The 23,111-nt window shown below is 45.7% G+C and overlaps 1 protein-coding gene across 1 annotated transcript in view; it reads right to left on the bottom strand.

Annotated features, from left to right (window-relative positions):
• PARVB (parvin beta) overlaps positions 1-23,111 on the bottom strand; it is a 465,356-nt gene that overhangs the window by 290,266 nt on the left and 151,979 nt on the right. The window contains 2 exon segments of the mRNA XM_029600119.1: positions 16,138-16,182; positions 16,184-16,209. Of these exon segments, the coding sequence (XP_029455979.1) occupies positions 16,138-16,182; positions 16,184-16,209 (71 nt within the window).

Below are 23,111 nucleotides of genomic sequence, written 5' to 3' on the forward strand. Positions count from 1 at the left end.
ATTCACACCCACAGACACAAGCTCTCACCCAGGCACCCATTCACACCCACAGACACAAGCTCTCACCCAGACATCCATTCACACCCACAGACACAAGCTCTCACCCAGACATCCATTCACACCCACAGACACAAGCTCTCACCCAGACATCCATTCACACCCACAGACACAAGCTTTCACCCAGGCATTCATTCACACCCTCAGACACAAGCTCTCACCCAGACATCCATTCACACCCACAGACACAAGCTCTCACCCAGGCACCCATTCACACCCACAGACACAAGCTCTCACCCAGGCACCCATTCACACCCACAGACACAAGCTCTCACCCAGGCATTCATTCACACCCACAGACACAAGCTTTCACCCAGGCATCCAATCACACCCATAGACACAAGCTCTCACCCAGGCATTCATTCACACCCTCAGACACAAGCTCTCACCCAGGCCCCCATTCACACAGACACACCAGCTCTCACCAAAAATAACTTCTTCCTTCATTGCAGGGATAGGCTCCGGTTCCGCCGTGGCTTTAATCCGGCGGGCCTTCTTTTTTCGGCGCCACGGGGATGGGCGCCTCAGTCAGAGGTCGGGTTTCCTCTTCGTCGTAGGGGTCGGGTTTTCCTCTTCACCGCTACGGGGCTGGGCTCCCGTAGCGGCCTTGCACGTCGGGGTTGGGTTTTCTCTTCACCGCTACGGGGCTGGGCTCCCGTAGCGGCCTTGCACCGTCGGGGTCGGGTTTTTCTCTTCAACCGCTACGGGGCTGGGCTCCCGTAGCGGCCTTGCACCATCGGGGTCGGGTTTTCTCTTCACCGCTACGGGGCTGGGCTCCCGTAGCGGCCTTGCACCATCGGGTTGGGTTTTCTCTTCACCCGCTACGGGGATGGGCTCCCGTAGCGGCCTTGCTTCATCGGGGTCCTACACTGCTATTCCTCCCACCCCACTCCCGACAGTGCCATGCCTGCTCACCGGCCAATCAAAGGCTTCCTCCTTCTTCCTACTACCACTGGCAGGTGGCAGGGAGGAGGCTTCCGATTGGCCTGTGCGGGGGAAAGGCAAAATGAAGGAGCTTCCCATTGGGCAGTGGGGGTAGGAAGAAGGAAGCTTTCAATTGGACCGCGGGGGCTGGAAAAAGGGAGAAGGAAGTACAATGGGGCAGTGGGACACCGGGAGACGCGACACACACCTGGCGGTGTTTGGCGACACACTAGTGTGTCGCGACACACCGGTTGAGAAGCGCTGTGTTAACAATGCTATCTTAAGTTCCTTTTGACTGAAGGATTACACTCCTTGGTGGCAGCTTCTTTTCTTTTGAGAAACACTGCTCCTCCCCCCCTTTACTGTAACTCTTGCTTGCCACTCATGGGGGAGGGAGGAGAACTTTTGAAAAGAAAAAAAAAAAAACTGGACTTAGTACTGCAGTTTCTCTCTCTAGTTTATATATTTGTTATAACTTTTCTATATTTGTTATAACTAATACTTTTTCTTTAACTGTGCTTGCAGCTTTCAAAGGGGGGCACGAGACAGTTCAGATCTCCTGCTGATCCAAATCTTTCCCTCAACCTTCAATGCTTACTACACTAGCCCTTCATCTGTTATTAAATCTTTTTAATACTTTCAACTTCGTTAATACTGAACTGAGATTACTGAACAGCGTGTTTAATTTCCTATTCTAATAATTATAAGAAGAAATTCTATTTCTGATATTCCACATTGAAAGTAAGCTCAGAGTATTATTGATTGCAACCTGGCACAATAGTTGCATTCTATAAGTAATGATGGTGTCTCCACTAGGAGGCGCTATGTTATTCTACAAGTTATTATATTATTGTTTTAATAATTCGTTGTATAATAGTTTTTATTTTTCAGATCTGCGGTCCTCATGTCTTAAGGACACTTCAGTTTTATTTTCTTTTTCACAAAATTTATACGAATTCTGAACCTTAAAATTTTTACTGACAGAGGTTTGCTACATATAAGCAATCCCTCCCAGCCTTTTCTTGCAAATCCAAATTGATTTTATTAAATTGAATGATGAATTGATTCTCCAAGGTTAAAAAAGTAAGAATTCACTTTAATCCTTACCTTAGTAAATTTTTTGCTGTATGCCAGTTTTAATATTTTAAAGATTGACACTGCCATGAGGAGATGTAAAGAATGAACACTTTGCAGCTTATTTAACATTTTCAAACATTTTTCTAACACCTTTTGACTTTTGATCCTGATCTAATTTGTTTTTGATAAACTTTTTGATAAGATTTTTTAGCTCAAATTATGAGTTATCTGTTGTCTGTCTTCGATGCCAAGAAGACTATGAATGAATATGAATATGTGTCAGTTTGTGTAATGAATATTTGCAAGATGAATGAATATGTGTCAGTCTTGTGTAACATATGTTTAATGTAATGTCTAATATACTTGTCATTTGATTCTGCTTACTGCAATGACTGTTCCTTTAAACGATTAATTTACACTTATTGCTATTTTACTGAATGAAAATTGATCACTGCATAAAAAATTCTTGATAATGGGCCTACCCTCTGTTATGAAAACTGATAATGGCTCTGCTTACTGCAGCCATTCCTTGCATGAATTTTGTCATATTGAATATTAAATACTTATTTGGCATCCCCTACAACACCACAGGGCAAGCCATTGTGGAGAGAGCCAATCATACCCTTAAGAGCTCTTGAACACAAAACAAAAAGGGGGGATTGCCCCTGGATTTTCCCCCTGAACAAAGTAGGATTTTCCTCCTGAACAAAGTATTGTTTACTTTAAATCATCCAAACATATCAAATTTAAGACCACAGCCATGAGTAATCATTATGGGACTAGGGTTAGTCACCCACAGCCATCAGTTTTGTATAGAATATTTAATGTCTGGTACGGTCCCGTCCCTTATCAAAGGGGACGAGGATATGTTTCTCTGCTTGCTTCCACAGTTATATCAAGCCGTGGAAAGATGGAAAGGTGTCCAGGTCTACAGGACCCGAGCCCCAACTTCTCCATGAGCCTCCACAGCCCTCAGAAGGACAGAGACCGGACTCCTTGCAAAAAAGCAGCACCACATGACCTGGGGACAGATCAAGGCCCTATCCAACCAATTCTGCACAACTCTTGGAACAGCAAGGCCTTGAGAAAACTCCAGAGAACTTATTAGCCGCTTTTTCTTGCCTGAATGCCAACTCATTAACAATTGTGTTCTGCATCCTCCTCCTTTGCCTTATTTCTCCAGCTATGGCGATTTCAGAACAAGGACTCTGACAGAACAACATATACATCCTCGATGCACAGAACTTTTTCACACCTGTTGAATCGAACAGACTGTTGGATCTGCACCACACATGCCAACCCAAGCCTGCGTGAGAACGACTGATGCATGCTGTACCATTTAACCTTACAGTATGGACTAATTATCCTTTACAGAGAGGTGTTTTCATTAACTCTCCAGTTAATAATACCATACTACACATTGGTAGCTGTATTCAAGAGACTGCCGCTCTTTGTTGGGACTATGATACAGGGGATGGAAAGGGATTCAGGTGGGAAATTTCCATATTGTAAACCGAAAACATTTGTATTAATCACTGAACACTTACATAATTATACCACACCATAGTATGCAATTGGCAGATTTCAGGATGTGCAGAGTGGGAGACCTAAGCAAGTACAGAAAGCATAGAGGGGATTTATTTATTATTTATTTATTTATTTAACTTCTTTTACTATACCGACACTCAAGACCAGGTCTTATCGTACCGGTTTACATTAGAACAAGGGGAAAACCAATTAACGTATAAGTGGAAAGAGAAGTTACATTAAAACAGGAGAGTAAAAACATGGATGTCGGAAGATAGGACAGATTAAGTAATTGACCAATAAGTTAACAAAATTACAAAACTATAAATTAACATAAAACAATAATTAATAATACAGAAACATGGATTATAATCAGCGGAAATATACATGGAAATATATATATAATGGAATATATACAGCTGGAATATACATGGTATGTCAAATGGGAGGAGTGGCGGGGGTGAGGGAAAAGGGTGGGTTGAGGTTGCGGGTGGAAAAGGGAAAAAGGTTGGGAGTGCGGGGAGTGAGAAGGGTGGTTGGAGGGTGAGAGAGAGTTGGTTAATATGGAATCCTTCAACGATAGGCTTGTGTGAACAGCCAGGTTTTAAGTTTTTTTCTGAAGGTTAAATGGCATTGTTCCTGGCGTAAGTCTTGAGGAAGCGAATTCCAATGTAGGGGACCTGCTGTTGAAAATGCTCGCTAGTGGATGGAGTTGTGAACTGATGATTTGTTGGGAGGGGCCATGAGCTTACTTTTGTAGGCACTTCTTATTGGTCTTGAAGATGTATGTAGTTCCAGAGGGAAGGTGAGTTGGAGAGAGGATTGTTGGTAGACCGATTTGTGGATGATAGTGAGAGCTTTGAACAGTATTCTATGTTGAATAGGAAGCCAATGTAAGATTTTTAGGATAGGTGTGATGTGGTTCTTGCGCCGTGTGTTTGTAAGGATCCTGGCTGCTGCGTTTTGCAGCATCTGTAGAGGTTTGGTCGAAGAGGCGGGGAGACCGAGTAGAAGAGCGTTGCAATAGTCAATCTTTGAAAACAGTATTGCTTGAAGCACAGAACGGAAATCCTGGAAGTGTAAGAGCGGTCTTAGATGCTTCAGGACCTGTAGCTTGAAGAAAACATTCTTTAGTTGTAGGTTAATGAATTTTTTGAAATTCATTCTGGAGTCAAGGGTGGCCCCAAGGTCTCTGACATGGCTTGCTAGTGGGGTTATTGTGTTATTAGTGAAGGGGTGGTTATCGCTAGGGGAGATAACCAGGAGTTCCGTTTTTGGACGTATTTAGGACCAGGTTGAGATTCGTGAGATGAGAATGCTGGTTGATGGCATGTAGGCAGTCGTTCCAGAAATTTAGAGTTGAGGAGATGGGGTCCGAGATGGGGATTATGATTGCACATAGTCTGCGTATATAAAATGGGTGAGGTTGAGGCTATTGAGCAGCTGGCATAAAGGAAGTAGGTATATGTTAAACAGGGTAGGGGACAGAGAAGAGCCCTGTGGTACTCCTTGTTTTGATGGGACGGGGTGGGATTCTTTGTCGTTTATTTTAACTTTGTAGTGCCTGTTGTCAGAAAGGATTTAAACCAGAGCAGTGCGGAGCCAGAGATGCCTATTTTCCATTAGACGGCTGATGAGGATGTCGTGATTTACCGTGTCAAACGCCGCAGAAATATCGAGTAGGGCTAGGAGGTAAGATTGTCCCTTGTCAAGGCCCATCAGGATGGTGTCCCGTTTAAAGAAAGAAGGAGGGATTCTGTGTTTAGGCGTTTCCTGAAACCGAATTGAGAAGGGTATAAGATATTGTGGGAGTCCAAGTAGTCGGTGAGACGGAAGTTGACAAGTTTTTCCATTATTTTTGCTATAAAAGGTAGGTTTGCGATGGGGCGGAAATTTGCTGGGTTGGCTGGGTCCAGATTGGGTTTTTTTAGTAAGGGTTTCAGCGAAGCAATTTTTAAGGAGTCAGGGACAGATCCTTGATTGAGGGAACAATTTATGATGTCTGCCAGAGATCTGGCAATGGTGTTAGGAATGGTGAGGAGAAGTTTGGTTGGTATTTGGTCTAGAGGGTGAGACGAGGGTTTCATTTTCTTGATAATCGATTCTATTTCCAGGGATGATGTAGGTTCAAGAGATACTAGCGTCTGTTTAAGAATAGTAGAGGATGGATTTTGGCTAGGAGTTTGGCTGGGGGGTTGTAAGGCTATTGATGATTTGTTGGATGTTGCCAGTGGGCCAAGTAGGTTTTTGACTTTGTTGTCAAAGAAAATCGCCAACTCTGTAGATTTGTTTGGGCTTCTTCTTCTGAGAAGGTAGGGGAAGGAGTGGGAGTGGTGAGGGCTTGCCACATATGAGAAGAGCGTTTTCGGGTCGTTATAGGAAACCGTGTATTTTTTTGGCATAAAATCTCGTTTGGTGCGGGTGATCGATGTTCTGTAGAAGCTCATTGCTGTTTTGTAAGAAGCCAATGATGTGGGGGAGGGGTCTTTCCGCCAGCGTAGTTCCTTGTGTTGTAGGTCCTGTTTGAGTTTTCTTAATTCCGTAGAGAACCAGGGTTTTTTTTGTTCGAGCGTGCTGGGGTTGATCATTTTTGAGGATAATGGGGCAAATTGAGTTTGCTACTGCGTGTTGTGATTGTTTGCCAGGAAATTAATTGCGGTATCAGCATCTGTGAAGTCCAGTTTGGATAGGTCTTTGGCAAGGCTGTTGTTGAGTGTGTCCATTGAACAAGGTTTCCTGAATTGGATGGAGGATTTGGAAAGCAATAGGGGTCTGTTTTTGATTAATGGCAAGTTTTGTAACTATCAACGAGTGGTCTGACCAGGGGATGGGGGAGCAGGAAGGTGGGGAGATGGGCGAGATGGTTTTCATTAGTGAATATGAGGTCAAGCGTGTGGCTCTGCCTTGTGGGTGGGATTATTTATGATTTTGATTGAATCCATAGCCTGGAAGGAGGAAAGTAGGGCTTCGCAATTGGAAGATGGGGAGGGAGAATCAACATGGATGTTGAAATCTCCTAAAATGATAGCGGGTAAGATGGAGTCGATATGTTTGGCTATAATTCGATGTGGAGAGGGGTCGGTTTCTAGGAGCCCTGGGGGGGCGTAAATAAGGCAGATTGGAGTTGGGAGGATTTGAATAATCCGATTTCTAATTTAGTCGTAGATTTGAAGGCTTGTTGAGTTAGTCTTAATTCTTTTTTTTGTGATTAACATTATTCCACCCCCTCTTTTTTTAGGTCTGGGGATAGAGAAGACGTCATATTGTTGTATTGGTAGTTGGTTGATTATGGCTGTATCAGTGTTTTTCAGCCATGTTTCGGTAATGGCACAAATGTCCGGTTGAGAGTCTAGGAGATGGTCGTTGAGCAAGTGAGATTTTTTTGAGAACGACTGCGAGTTTAGAAGGCTTAAGGTTATTAAGGATAGACCTAGGAATTGTGTTATTGGGGAGATCATGATTGGAATCAGAGATCCTCTTTGAGCGTTAGATTGAGTAACGGTGCGTTAGCTCTGATGGGGATTGAGCGAGGGATAATCGGAATGGAGAAGGTTTGTAGCATGTTAATGTCTTTTTTTTTTTTTGGATGTAAGTTGATGCTGGATGCTGGAGTGTGCTGGATGAATGCTGGATGCTGGAGAGGCTGGATGCTGGGGTGACTGGATTGAATGCTGGATGCTGGAGAGGCTGGATGCTGGGGTGACTGGAAGAATGCTGGATTGCTGGAGAGGCTGGATGAATGCTGGATGCTGGAGAGGCTGGATGGATGCTGGAGAGGCTGGATGCTGGGGTGACTGGATGAATGCTGGGGTGACTGGATGAATGCTGGATGCTGGAGAGGCTGGATGCTGGGGTGACTGGATGAATGCTGGATGCCTGGGGTGACTGGATGAATGCTGGATGCTGGAGAGGCTGGATGAATGCTGGATGCTGGAGAGGCTGGATGCTGGGGTGACTGGATGGATGCTGGGGTGACTGGATGAATGCTGGATGCTGGAGAGGCTGGATGCTGGGGTGGACTGGATGAATGCTGGATGCTGGGGTGACTGGATGAATGCTGGATGCTGGAGAGGCTGGATGAATGCTGGATGCTGGAGAGGCTGGATGCTGGGGGGTGACTGGATGAATGCTGGATGCTGGGGTGACTGGATGAATGCTGGATGCTGGAGAGGCTGGATGAATGCTGGATGCTGGAGAGGCTGGGGTGACTGGATGAATGCTGGAGTGGCTGGGTAAAGGATAGAAGCTGGAATGGGTTAGCGCTTATAAGGAGTGGGTGGGGTAGTTGATGGAAAGTAGCGACGGTTGCTTCTATGGCCCCTTAGTTGCGAGATTCCAGGGGCCGACGCCGACTGCGCAGGGAGGGCCGACCTGGGCTGAGGGAGTATCGTGGGATGGTGGGGCAGGAGGAGTATAATGGCTGCCAATACGAGAATCGTGGTTCTGGTGCTATTCAGGTGCGCACGAAGGGGCACACAAAGGGGCAGGCCCCTTTGTCGTGCTCCTTCGGCGCGCGACGCTCGGCGCGCGACGCCTAGTAGGGTGTGCAGTTAAAGCCCAGCCGGGCTGTAGCTGGTTGGCTGGCTTCTGGTTGAGGGCGGGCCTTGTCGCGTTTCGCGGGTTTGTTTTTTTTCGTTTTTCGCCGCGTTTCCTCCTATGGCTTTGGGCCTCGGCGCACGCGGCTGGCGTTGGGGTCCCCCGGGGTGGGGAGGCCGTGTACTGACCTGACTTCCCCCGGTGGGGCTCCGGCGCCGGTCGCGCAGGTCTCCGGTCGCGGCGTGGACAAGGGGGATGAAGGATTTACCCTTTGTAGTTATATAGCCCAAATGATAACCAATGACATGTCCACTAATCTGTTAGGAAACATATGGATGTTATGTGGGCGTAGAGCATATATGTACATTTCCCCACGATGGAGAGGACAGATGCACTTTAGGCTACATCCTCCCCTCATACTATGCAGTCAAAAATTTACCCAAAGCAAGGCTCCGTAACAAAAGGGAGGCGATAAATAATCCCATAGAAAAGTATACAGAAACTCAGATAGCTAGAAGCCTGTTTCCCCCAATGGGGACAGATATGAATTACAGAGACTTACACGTCCTAGCTAACTGGACGACTGCCCTATTTAATCAGACAGTCCATGCATTAAAACTACTTACAACAAAAGTCTCTCAGATTAGAGAAGTAGCATTACAGAACAGCTATACCTTAGAAACCATCTTAGCCTTAAAGGGTGGTGTTTGTGCATTAATTGGATCTCATTGCTGTGTGTACATATCAGACTATAAAGCAAACCTCACACATACCATAGAGCAGATAGAAACCATGGTTGCTGATGCCACCATTTTTTCAGGCAGAATACCTACTTCTCCATGGGACTGGCTATGGTCCTGGCTCCCTGATATTTCTGGTCTCAAAGGGTGATTTCTATTATAATTACTGTAATTGTCTTAATTGTTTGCCTGTGATGCTGTATTCAGTGCATACCCAACCTCATATCTATATTGAAACCTTGCTCTCAGCCCGGATACAAAGATGTCTTGTAAGATGCCTAATAGGGAATCATGAGCCCTGCAGCGTTGGCACACCACCTGCACCAGCTCTGGGTGATATGGAGGTTCAGGGGCTTATCGGCAGCTGGCACACCACGCCGAATCAGCTTTCTTCTCTCCATAATCCCCCTTCCCCTATTTCCAGCCCATACCAAGACATAACAGATTTCAGTAAGGGTCTAAAGCTTTACTGAGCTGCCTAAACAAAAACAGAAAAGGGTGAGATGTGGGAAATATGCGCTTGCCAGCAAGCCATTTCATCAGGGTTTAAACACTAACTTCCCTTCTCCCTGACATTTGCCTGAATAAAAGCATCACTTGTGCTTAAGCCTCTCTGCCTAGGAAAGGATACCTGACTGTCATGTATTTCTCTGGCTATAATTATTCCTGATAGCCTGAAAGTAGGGCTGGGTGTTCCCTAGTCAGAGGCAGGACAAAGTCAGGAGGTATAGATTTCAGCAGCCAATGAAATGATCCGTGCACACCCCCTGAGCCAAAGCCAATAGTGTAGGGACTCGTCTGTTGCTATGGGAAAGTAGCCAATCATGTAATGACACATCATCTGCCTTTGTATGAATGTACAATAAAAGGAAGAGCCTCGTGAGGGCTCAGCCCCTTTGCCCTTCTCTTCCTGCCTGCGATGAAAGCTGCCTCAGTGTGTTCTTTGCCTCCATACTCTACATTGCTGGCTTCAAAATAAATGAGGAAAAATCTGAAGCCATCAATGTGACTGACACTCTCCAAAAATCTTGGCCCACTAAATTTCCATTATGATGGGGGCAATCCGATTTAAAGTACCTAGGGATTAGAATCCCGCTCAACATAAACGATCTCTATAACGCAAATATAAAACCCTTACTGTCATATACAGACAAGACATTGAATATAGATAGATGGTAGTCCCTGCCTCTCTCCCTAATAGGCCAAATCCAATTATTTAAGATGGTTCTGCTACCAAAATGGCTTTATATCTTACAAATGGCACCACTATGGCTCTCCAAAAGGGATTCTCAATGTTTCCATAAAGCCTTACGGGCCTTCTTTTGGCAGGGGAAAAAAGCGCGGTTATCTATGGATGTCCTTACCAAACCCATGAAGGTCGAGGCCTTGGCTGCCCAGACCTAAAACTGTACAACCTGGCATGCAGCCCTCATACATTCGGGACTGGCTTTTTCAGTCTTCTTTTTTTACCCCATATCAGAACCTCTTGGCTTGGTATGGAGTCCCTTCGCTTCAGTCACATCAGGTCCCATGAACTGTTTCGCCACATGCAGGAAGGCCTGGCAGCAATTTTGCAAAATTGATGGCCATCCCTCTCGCATGACATCGCTAATAAACAATCACCTGTAATCCTTCTTTCCCTCCAGGGCTTGCAGAGGCTATTTTTACTAGATAGCACAGACAAGGCCTGATCTATGTATATCAATTGTTCATAGCTGCCACAAGAGAGAAATTAGATTTCCCCACCTTGCAAACAGCAATATAAACTTGCCCAAAACAGATTTTTATCCATTTCTTCAGGTTAGGCATTTTATTAATTTGAGGCATTTATTATTTGAGGAATTAGGTCAAATCAGCGGATACGAACTGCCCTAGCTGAATGAAGCCAGGAAGCCATGCTTCCTGGAGACCTTACATGCGTGATGGATGAAATGGCCTCAGTTTTCTGTTACATACGAAACCTTCAAAAATGCATTTGATTCACTTACAGACATCTCAGATAACGTCCTTCTTCGTGAAACTGAATATAAATTTCTGTGGCAACTTTATATTACTCCAGATCATGCTTTTCAATATAAAATCACTCCTTCTGACCTCTGCACAAAGTGCCATCAAGTGCTGGTGTCTTTTTCCATTATTTTTGGGAATGTGCACTAGTGTTAAATTTTTGGGATAAAATCAGAGACACTTGCCACACAACTGCTTCACACCACACATTACCATTAGACCCAGGTTTTTGGCTTTTTGGCCCCGGTGAGCAAGAGCATCAAAAATTGAGGTCAATCACGCATCATTTCCTGGGTAGAATTTGCTTGATAGGCAAGAAAGTTATTTTTGCTTAGATGGATGGATCCACAAGATCCCAGTCACGAACACTGGATCCAAAAAATGATACACCTATGTTCTCTGGAATATGCCATTGCCAGGTCCTCCTCCTCGAAGAAATTAACCAACAACCAACAAAATATGGGAGCCCCTCCTAACCTATCTTTCTCCTGCCATGTCACTGACACCAGATCCGTATTGAAAAACTCCGCTTGAGTCATAAACTTAGAGACCCGGTAATATCAAAGATTTTATAAGGTTTTGGCTTCCCCACTGTTCCTACCAACCCTATTGCGCAGGTTCACCATCCTTCCAGATTATCAGTAACATGCTCCAAAGAATCCTCTATATTTATATCCATTTACCACAGAATCTACATTTATATCCATTTACCCAAGAGGGTGCGACACTTTCTATTTTGCATAACTCTTAACACTCTCCTAGTCTTCAGATACTTTATCTGCACATCTACAAGGTGAACTATGTCCTACACTGTTCTGTTGTGATATACTATGCGGTGTTATGTTATGTTATTTTATGCTATGATATAATAAGATATGCATTGTAGAAACTGCTTAATCTGGTGCAAATGCTAAGGGATTGGAGTAGGGGGATAAGGGGAAGGGGGAGGGAGGGGATGAGGGATACAAGGGAGAGAAATGTTGTGAAATGTTGCCTAATTCATAGCTATATATTGTTAAAATTTAACACACATATTATACAAAAAAGAAGATGGAAATCTGTCACCACCTCAGGCAGGAACTTAGGATGTGTATGCAAGACCACCCTGTCATGATAAAATTAGTATAAGGTGGATAAGTCACTAAGGCCTGGAGCTCATAGACTCTGCACGCTGAAGTGACAGCCACCAAAAATATGACCTTCCAAGTCAGGTACTTCAGGTCACAGTGCGTAGCAGTTCAAAAGATGCTTTCATCAGCTGAGCTAACACCACGTTGAGGTCCCAAGAGACAGTGGGAGGTCTTAGTGGAGACTTCAACTGAAGCAGGCCCCATATGAACCGTACAACTATAGGCTGTACAGAGATAGGCATACCATTTACACCGTGGTGGAATGCACCAATGGCACTCTAATGAATTCTGATGGATTTGGTTTTTAAGCCAGCCTCCGAAAGGTGTAGAAAGTAATCAAGCAGTTTTCATATGGGACAGGAGAAACGGATCTAGGGCCTTATGCTCACACCACATGGAAAACATCCTCCACTTAACTGCTTAGGACTTTCTAGTGGAAGGCTTTCTGGAAGCCACCAGGACTCGAGACACCTCCTCAGAAAGATCAAGAGGCTATAGGATTAACCTCTCAACATCCAGGCTGAGTGACATGGCCTAGAGGTTGGGATGCAGTAGCCTATCTTGATCTGGCATGATGAGATTTGAGGAAGCCCCAGATTGATTGGTTTATGGATGGACAACTTCCGCAGGACAGCCAATGAGGGGCTATGAGGATCATAGTCCCTTTTGTCCTCACGAAGCTTCACGAGAGTCTTTGCCACTAAGGGAATAGAGGGTATGCATACTGAAGACCCTTGCCCCAGTGAAGGGCCAGGGTGTCAGAGGCTGGTTTGTTGCAGGGGGACACAAACAGATCTATGTCTGGGCTCCCCCAGAGGCGGAATATCCGATTTGCTACCCTCTGGTCCAGAGACCACTCTTGGGGTCTGACGGCTCGACTCAGTCTTTCTATCACATTCTCTGTCCCGGCCAAGTATATGGCCCTGAGCACCATCCCATGAGACAAGACCCACGATCAGATCTGGACTGCTTCCTGACATAGGAGGTACAATCCCCTGCTTCCCTGCTTGTTGACATACCCACGAGCTACTTGTTATTAATCTGGATCAGGACAACTTTGTTGGACAACTGATCTCTGAAAGCCTGTAGCATGTACATGATTGCCCAGAGCTCCCAGGAAGTTGATTTGACAAGAACGTTCCTGAGCGGACCACAGGTCCTGGAAGCCGAGTCCATCCACATGAGCACCCCACCCCAGAGTAGATGCATCCGTTGTTAGCAGAATTTGAGTAGGGAGACTCCAAAAGGAAATACACTGTTCCAGATTGGAAGTACCTGCCACCAGGACAAGGAGTCCCCTGAGAGTCAGTGGTGACTCGCATGCAAATCTGGAGGCTCTGAGTGGCTTGGCACCACTGTGGCCTCAGGGTTCATTGGACTCTGGGCATGTGTAAGTGTGCCAAGGGAGAGTGACATGGATAGTCCATGACCATGTGTCCCAACAGCCTCAACATGTGCCAGGATGATACCTGCTGGCTCTGTTGAACTTCTGCTGCAATGGTTGCCAAGGCGATGACCCTCTGGCACAGCAGAAAGGCCTTGGTCTGAGCTGTATCTAGCAGGGTTTCCGATGAATGAGTCCAATTGAGGTGATGACTGAGATGGGACTTTGGGTAGTTGAGAACGAACCCTAGTGACTCCAATACCTGAATAGTCAAGCGTATGGGTCCTAGAGGCTCCTGCCTGAGACATGCTCTTGATCCAGGCAATTGTCAGATACAGGTAAACATGCACTCCCAGTCTGCGGAGTTGTGCACATTTTGTGAAGACCCATGGGGCGAACGTGAGCCCAAATAGCAACACCCAGAACTGGAAGTGCTGTATGTTCACCACGAATTGGAGATACTTCCTGTGACCGGGGAAGATCTCGATATGGGTGTATACATCCTTTAGGTCGAAGGAGCATAGCCAGTCCCCCTTTTTGCAAAAGAGGGATCAAGGTGCCCAGGGAAACCATCTTGAACTTTTTTTTTTTTTTTTTTAGAAACTTGTTCAAGGCCCTCAGGTCTAGGATGGGATAAGTCCTCCTGTTTTCTTTGTAAGCAGGAAGTACATGGAGTAGTATTCCCATCCTCTTTGACTTGGGGGTACGGGCTTGACTGCTCTAGCTGTTAAGAGGGAGGAGAGCTCCGCTTGTAATACCTCCTGATGCACTACCCGGCCCCCAATACGGGCACGGAGGGCAATTTCGCGTGATACCCAATAGAATTGGTATCCTTGGCAGATGATGGACAAAACCCCACTGATCCAAAGTTACACTGGGCCACTGGTTCGCAAAGAACTGCAGCCTGCCCCTGACCAGAGGGTCCTGGGTATGGGCAACTGGCTTATGCTCCCTATAGCCCAATCTAAAAAAAACCATCCCCGGAGTTGACAGAGGAGCTGGCTGGGGTTTGGGAGCTCTTTGCTGCCTGGGACGGCCGCGGGAGCTCGTTGACAGGATCGAAGAGGCAGAGGATAGTACTTCCATTGGCAAAATAAAACTTCTGTGGCCCTGGCCTCGATGGCCTCCTGGAGGAGGAAGACGGGTCCAGAATACTGGCAGAGAGTTGGTCAGGAGTTGGGCCATGATAGGGTGAAAAGAGAGGGTAGAAGAATGGAACAATGGCAGCGGGTGGTGATTGCCGGCAGGCACAGAGGCACCGCCACCACGGGGGGTAACAGACCTCGAAAGAAAGTTACCCGAAAACCCTTACTTGGGGCCATTACAGGGAGGCACAGATAGGGACTGAAGAAAATGACTGCAAAATAACACGAAAAGTGAAGTTTTCCACAAGGCAAAAAATCAAGGTTTTTGGAGCTCAATCCAATCGTGAGGCTCACAGCTCCGTGGAAAAAGAGACTGAAGAGGGACCCTGCCTGGTATAGGGCATGCTGGGCATGCTCAGTGGTCTAGTCAAAGTTTCTAGAAATTTGACAGGTTTTTCACATCAGGCTCCATCTGATGATATCACCCATGCGGTGTAAGGACTACCATCCTGCTTGTCCTTAGAGAAACGGGGGACTTCAGGTTGAAGAGCCAGGAGGGTCTTCATGAGCTACAATGGACTAGGCAAACTGGTAGATTAATTGATAAAACTGGTTATTTCATTGCCATACACACTTTAGAAAATCCCCTGACTTACGGGTGTAAAAGCAGACGTGTTAGATGCATCCCCCCGATGCATCTAACACGTAAAATCTATTAGTGTATCGCTTTAAAATTTGAAGTACAAATATGCAGGTATATCATTTGTGCATTACTTCTCCGGCTAAATTCTGACTTATCTGGCTAAGTAGCACCTTTTCCACTACTTAGACAGATAGATTTGAACTTATCCAGACAAATAGCGGGTTTTTTTTAGACATTTCTGGCTATGTTACATAGCCAGATAAGTTTAAAACATGCTATTCAGATGGACAAGAAGTGCTTTTCAGAATTATCTGGCTAAGTGCCGCTACTCAGCTGCATAAATCAGAACTTATCCAGTTAGTGGTGCTACTTTTCCAGAATAAGTTCAAACTTGTTGGCTCGCAGTTTTATATACATAAGCATGTATTCGTATTTTATAACCTGCTCATATCATTTGCACGCAGGTTATAAAATGCAGTAGCCAAATTTTCATGCACCCATATACACATGTATATGAATGCACACAAGCAGTTTTGAAAGTTATCTGCTAAATTTTTAACCATGAATGATTAACTAGTCTGAGTAGTTAAATATTATACTTTTATGACAAGTTTATGAATGTTTAACTTGGTAAGTACCAGTAATTTTTTATTGTTTAAATACATTAGGTTTTTTTAGACAATTTCCCACAACTCAGTCCTTCAAAAATGATTAAACACAATAAAAGACAGGTGCAGTGTTTATTAATACATAGCATTTTTAAAGCCTGCCCTTAAATCTGAAAGCAGTCTGTGAATTAACTCATTCTACTAGTTTCTGGGCATTGCTCTTGAGCAGAATGCCCTATAATTTCTAGATATGTACACCAGGATAAAACAAAGTTGAGGTGACTACAAGTCATTGGAAATAGGTTTAAAAATTACTAAAAAGATTGCTGTAGTTAGTTACCTTTAATGGTAACTTTTACTTACGAGTAGTGAAACAAAAAAACCAGATAGACAAAAAATCTTTACAAATGGTTTCTTACCTTGACAAGCTCTTTGAACTTTATTTCGTCTTTTGAATTGGGGTCCAATCATGGTACGCTCCTCATTCTCCTCTGTGCATTTACAAGAGGGAGCCCCAGTTAGAGCCATAATACATGAAAGCTTTTCAAGATACCATCAAATACCTCTAATACTACAGTGAGGATCAGATATACTAAAAAAGTTTTTCCATTTTGTGTATATGGGGAAAATGTATGTAGGCCTGAGTGGTGAATCATAGTCACCAGTTCAGTAAATTTGTGTCAAATGACAACAGTATTGCCACATCAAAATAAGAAAAATGTATTGCAGTGTTTTCCCATTATTGTTGCTATGTCTATATAATATACTGTATAAATACATACACACAGGTTCTATATAATGCCTCTGGCTCTTGCAGTCAAAATATTTCAGAAATATATGCCGACTTTGCATAGGATGAGATAGCCACTTATTTCATTCAGGGAAATGAAACCATATGATCACTTCTAAATGACCAGAAAAGGAAAATAATTTTACATTGCAATCAATAGCCATTGGCTAAACCAATGTTTCCCAATCAGTGTGCCATGGCATATCTAATCAGGGCTTTAGCCCTGATTAGATATGCCACATAAAAGTCACTACTACCTGATGCTTAAATCCAGACCAGCTTGCCTCTGCTCTCAGCACTCTGCAGCAGCAAGAGACACCAGTGGTGGCTGAAACTTATAGAACCTCCTTTCTGAGAAGTTGTACAATCATGCATGCATCTTCTTCCTAGTTAAAGTCTGAGCACTGGAGTGTGGTAATTAATGGGAAGCAAGCAGGACACAGATAGCTAGTACATCATTGTGCAGCACAAAAATAGGGGTAGATTTTCAAAAGGGACGCGCAATTTTATAACATGCACACGCTGGCACGTGCATGTTATAAAATTTCGGGTCGGCACACACAACGGGGGAGGTTAGATATGCAAGTACGTGCGGCGACGCATCGGGGCCTTCCCCAGTTCCCTCCAAATCCCCTAGCCTAACCTCCCTTCCCCTATTTTGCCCTCCCCCTATCCCTATCCTAAATACCCCAAAATGTTTTATCTTACCTTTTGCTCCTGCTTCCGAGCAGGAGCAAGCTGCGTGCACCGGGGTTTTACACGCGTAAGTTTTTATAATCCGGCTCACAATGCATACAGCACCTCCTCATCTTCCCCATTTTCAGGGATGGCTTTAGGCCAGTTGGCACCCTTTGCAAAAACTGAAATTGGTACCCCTCTTTCCTTCAGCAATGGCAAATCCAGCCAGCACTTCCTCTTTACTTATTTATATTCCACTTTTTGGCACTTTGACTTGTGCAGTGTTTCCAGCACAGCATCCTACTTTCTCTCTCCCTCTTCCCCTGCCCGGTATCTCCCTATCCTTTCTTCCCCCAACTCTGATCCTCTCTCTCTTTCTCCCAGCCCACATGATACAGAAGGGCATAGGGGGAAGAGGTGCTGACATAGTGACAGTCCTTTGTGCATGACACCCTGTGCAAGTGGACAGAATGCACACCCCAAAAGCCAGCCATGCTTTAAGTCAGTGGTGGGCAAACTATGGCCTGTGAGCCAAATCTGGCCCTTAAATGTTTTTAGTCCAGCCCATTTACCCATGGGACACTCTCCATTGTGTGCAGCCCACTGATGCTCCAACCTGCCTGTCCGAGTGTCCTATGTCATCATCAAAGGCCAAGTTAGCACCCTTGATAACTCTCGACACTGGAGTAGCCATGGAAGGCTAAGGCTTGCTTGTAGACCAAACTGTGCAGTGCTCATTCGCCTTGGTGCGAAAGGCGCCTGGGAAAGAAAACTGGCAGGATGACTGAGTGGTTAAGTTGGAAATCAGTCACCACCTTAGGCAGGAATTTAGGATGCGTTCGCAGGATCACCCTGTCATGAAAAAACTTAGTATAAGGTGGATAAGTCACTAAGGCCTGGAGCTTGCTGACCCTGTGCACTGAAGTGACCGCCACCAAAAATATGACCTTTCAGGTCAGGTACTTCAGGTCACAGGTGCGCCGCGGCTCAAAAGGAGCTTTCATCAGCTGAACCAACACCACGTTGAGGTCCTAAGACACAGCAGGAGGCATTAGGGGAAGCTTTAATTGAAGCAGGCCCTGCATGAAACATACAACTGTAGGCTGTACAGAGATAGGTGTAACACCTACACCGTGGTGGCATGTGTCAATCGCACTAAGATAAACTCTGATGGAGTTGTTTTTTAAGCTAGCCTCCGATAGGTTTAGAAAGTAATCAAGTAAATTTTGTGTGAGACAGAAGAATGGATCTAGGGCCTTCTGCTCACACCACATGGAAAAACCTCCTCCACTTCAGTAGGTAGGACTTTCTAGTGAAAGGATTTCTGGAAGCCATCAGGACCTGAGACACATCCTCTGAAAGATCAGGCAGCTGCAGGATTAACCACTCAACATCCAGGCTGTGAGCAACAGAGCCTGGAGGTTGGGATGCCGAAACCTGCCCTGATCTTACGTGATGAGATCTGAATAAGTCCCCAGACTGATTGGTTTTTGGATGGACAACTCCCACAGGAGTGGAAACCAGACCTGTCTCAGCTAATTAGAGACTATGAGTATCATGGTCCCTCTGTCCTCGCAAAGTTTCAAGAGAATCTTTGCCACTAAGGGAAGCAGAGAATAAGCATGCAGAAAACTCGTGGCCCAATTATGGGCAAGGGCATCTTACCTGGACAGGGAGCATAACTGAGGTACCTTCCTGTTGCAGGGGAACGTGAACAGATCTACGTCCGGGTTCCCCCAGAGGCTGAATATCAGATTTGCTACCCCCTATCCAGGGACCACTCATGGGGTCTGAAGGCTCGACTCAGCCTATCCGCTACCACGTTCTCTGTCCCAGCCAGGTACATGGCCCTGAGCACCATTCCATGAGACAGTGCCCAGGATCACATCTGGACCGCTTCCTGATAAAGGAGGTACGATTCCGTGCCTCCCTACTTGTTGACATACCACATGGCAACTTGGTTGCTGGTCTGCATCAGGACAATTTTGATGGACGGCTGATCTCTGAAAGACCATAGCATGTACCTGATCGTTAGAAGCTCCAGGAAGTTGAGCAGACCACAGTGCCTGGGTGCCGAGCCCATCTACATGAGCTCCCCACTCCAGGTAGATGCATCCATGGTTACCACAATTTGAGTGGGGAAATCCCCCATTCCAGACTGGAAAGTACACGCCACCAGGAGTCGTGGAGTGACGGGAGTGATTCAAGTGCAATCCTGGAGGCTACGGCGAGTGGCCTGGTGCCACTGCGACATCAGGGTCCATTGGGTTCTGCCATCTGTAAGTGTGCCAAATGAATGACATGGACGATCGCAGCCATGTGACCCAACAGTCCCAACATGTACCAAGCTGATACCTGCTGGCTCTGTTGCACCTCTGTCACAATGGTCGCTAGAATGATAGCCCACTGGTGTGGCAGAAATCCCCTAGCTTGACCATGTCTAGCAGGGTTCCGATGAAGTCCAACTGAGGTTACTGATTGAGATGGGACTTTAGGTAGTTGAGAACGGTCCCTAGTAACTCCAGTACCCAAATGGTCAAGCGCATGGACCGAGTGACATCTGCCTGAGACATGTTCTTCACCAGCCAATCATCCAGATTCAGGAAAACATGCACTCCCGGTCTGCGGCGGTGCGCCAACCCAGCAAGTTATTTTGTGAAGACCCGTGGGGCAGATATGAGTCCAAATGGCAACACCTGGTACTAGAAGTGCTGTTTCCCCACCACAAAAAGGAGATACTTCCTATAACTGGAGAAGATCTCGATATGGGTGTATGCATCCTTTAGGTTGAAGGAACATAGCCAGTCCCCTTTTTGCAAAAGGGGGATCAAGCTGCCCAGGGTAACCATCTTGAACTTTTCTTTTTTTTTTTTTTTAAGAAGGTTGTTCAAGGCCCTCAGGTCTAGGATGGGATGAAGTTGTCCGGTTTTTTTTTTTTGGAAACAGGAAGTACCTGGAGTAGAATCCCCATCCTCTTTGCCCTGGTGGTAGGGGCTCAACTGCTCTAGCCTCTAAGAGGGAGGAGAGCTCCACTTGTAGTACCTCCTTATGCGCTATCGGCCCCCAAAATGGGCATGGAAGGCAATTTGGTGGGACACAGATATAATTGGTACTCCTAGCAGATGATGGACAAATACCACTGGTTCAAGGTTACACTGGACCACCTGTACACAAAGAACTGCAGCTTGCCCCCGATAGGAGGGTCCATCATTCCGGATATGAGCAACTGGCTTACTCTCCTATGGCCCAGTCAAAACCCCATCCCTGGAGTTGACTGAGGAGCTGGCTGGGGCTTGCAAGCTCTGTGCTGCCTGGAATGCTGGCGGATAGTTGTTGGAGGTTTCATGATGGTATGGAGTTGGGCCACAGCATCCTCACCCTATCTCCTAAGAGATTCTTCAGTGCATGGCACTTCAGATAATTGTTTTCTGTACTTTTTGGTCTGAGAGCCAGACTGCCAGCTGGTAAGCAGTGATGTGGGCAATAAGCATGGCGCTTGGAAAAACCTTCCTCCCAAGAGCATCCAACAGTCTGTGGTCCTTCCCTGGGGTTGCCGAGTAGTGTGGTCTGCTTGGCCCTCTTGGAAGGCGGATTCGACCATCACCGATTAGTGGGGCAGCTGACACTTATCAAATCCTGCATCCTTTTTGGATGAGGGTAAACACCATCCACCTTCTTATTCACTGGAGGCACTGTGAGGGTTGTGTTCCTAAATCCCTCAGCAGCCAAACTCCGTAAGGTATCTGTGTACCAGGACCACCACGATCTCCGTAGGCAGCTCCATGAACTGAAGAACCTGAAGCATTTTGTGCCTGGCGTCTTCTTCAGTCAAAAGGTTGGAATGGGATGGCCCTCCTACCATCACCCTGATAAACCCCTGTGAATGTTAAATCCTCAGGTGAAGACCTCCTTCGTCTTCTAGAGGAGAAGGGAACTGATGGGAGACCATCAGAATCCTCAGAGGAGGATTCCTTCTGATCATCCCACCAGGGGTCAAAGGGACCCTCATCCTCACTTGTACACCACAGGGGAGGGGCCCTAGGTGCTCGGCCAACGTCCAAAGGTCGCAGGACCGAAGGAACTGGATGATGGGACTACCGGCCTCAGTGTCTCTGCCGGCCTTGGCGAAGCTTCCTCCCCGAGAGGAAAAGGTGACTATCGTATCAGTAGGAGGCGGCACCAGTGTCGCCCCTGGGAACAGACGTACAACTGTGTTGGTCATGTCGATGGCATGGTGTCCCATCAGCGCAGTTTACGAGGTCCTCCAATGCTGATAACTCGTATTTCTTCGACCCAGAAGAGGTTGTCTTATCTTGTCGAAGTCCAAGCCCAATGTCCCTTGGGGTTCATCTGGGTGCCACAAGCAGCAACCCTGGACACCATGCAATGTCACCCATGTGTGACTACCACCATCCTGCTTGTCTTCTGAGAATGATTGATGTATATTTCTTGACTTTGTTTTATGAGAAATTACAATATTTCTGTTTTTGATTTATTGCACTGCATATCAGTCTTCTTTTAATGGTTTCCAGACCAGTTTTTTGTCTGCACCTTACTTACTATCTATACTTTATGGCCTGCATTTGTGACTGAGGTAAGGTTAGTCTGATAACAGGGAAATTACCTTGTATCCTTTGGGTTAAAAGTTTTTCTAATTTTGGTAGAGGTGGGATCCACGATTAAAGGGGATCTTTGGGTGCTAAAATGATGGTGCTTAAGCCTGCTGGATGCTGAAATGCCCTGCAGCAAGTGGAGAGGATTTGAATGCTGGTGTTGAGGAGCTCCAAGGGGGACCCACGCTGCTATGCCACGCCCCCACCCTCTGGCCCTCGTTGCGCTCAATAACTTGTAATGTGGCCCCAGCACAAAAAGGTTTGTCCACTCCGATCTCTGTCTTATGCCTAGACTAAGTCAGATGGAGTAAGAGTTCACTGATTCATTTTTGAGTGTTAGGAGCAGCAACAGCAGCAAAGCTGTTCTGGCAGCCACATGCGACAGCCAAATTAACTAACTGAGCCAGCTGCCATACCACATAGACTTTTCTCTTCCTTGTATATAGAGTGAGCTGGTCCATCATGAGCTGGTGTCTTCGTCCCTTCTCCCTTTAACATTTGGAAGAGAGACTGGTGGGGCTTTCAGTGCTCCTTATCTCTTTTTTTTTTTTTTTTTTTGGCCATATAAGTCCTCTCCATGTTCTGTCAAAGTTCATGTGCCACACAACATTTTTGTTAATGTAGATCTGTTTGGGCATGAATAAGTTGTGAAACACTGGGTTAAACCAAACTACAAGGAAGTAAAGTGATTTGCCATAGTCAGTCAAAGCCTGGCACCCAACAAAAGGAATTCCCAGCCTTCTATATGCCTCTCTGCTTCAGTGGCATACAATTTAAATCAGTACTGCATCCGAAGCAAATAAATTGTTTAAATGATTCTCTTACTCTAAAACATGTGGGTTTTTGTATATATGTGCATATATATATATATATTTATTTTTTTTTTTTAATTTTAGATTACTGATCTTTTCTTATCTATTCCTGCCAAGGCCAAAGGCTTATTTGGTTTTCCTGTTCTTTGGCTCAGTGCAGCTGCTATATTCCTATATCACTGCACAAATCCTTCTATTTAGCTACTCTTTGCCTAATCTTTATTTTCTTTTGGGTGGTGGCAGGGAAGGGGAGAAAGGAATCTAATAATTTCTTCCTGCTAATTTGGCCTTCTAACTCAATTGGATTATGGCATTCTGAGCCTTCACCCTTAACTACCTGGGAATTTCTCCTCCATTCTCCATCTTCTCTCAACTCACTCTCCCCATCATTGCAGCAACAGTCCTCAGTTGGCCAGCCATGTAGAAGGGCTCCTTACAGAGCACTGAAATCATGGGCCCTCAATCCAGCCACTAGGTGTCACTATTGTACAATGTGGACT

Source organism: Rhinatrema bivittatum, chromosome 4 (genome assembly GCF_901001135.1).
Source record: "Rhinatrema bivittatum chromosome 4, aRhiBiv1.1, whole genome shotgun sequence".
Taxonomy (NCBI): Eukaryota; Metazoa; Chordata; class Amphibia; order Gymnophiona; family Rhinatrematidae; genus Rhinatrema; species Rhinatrema bivittatum.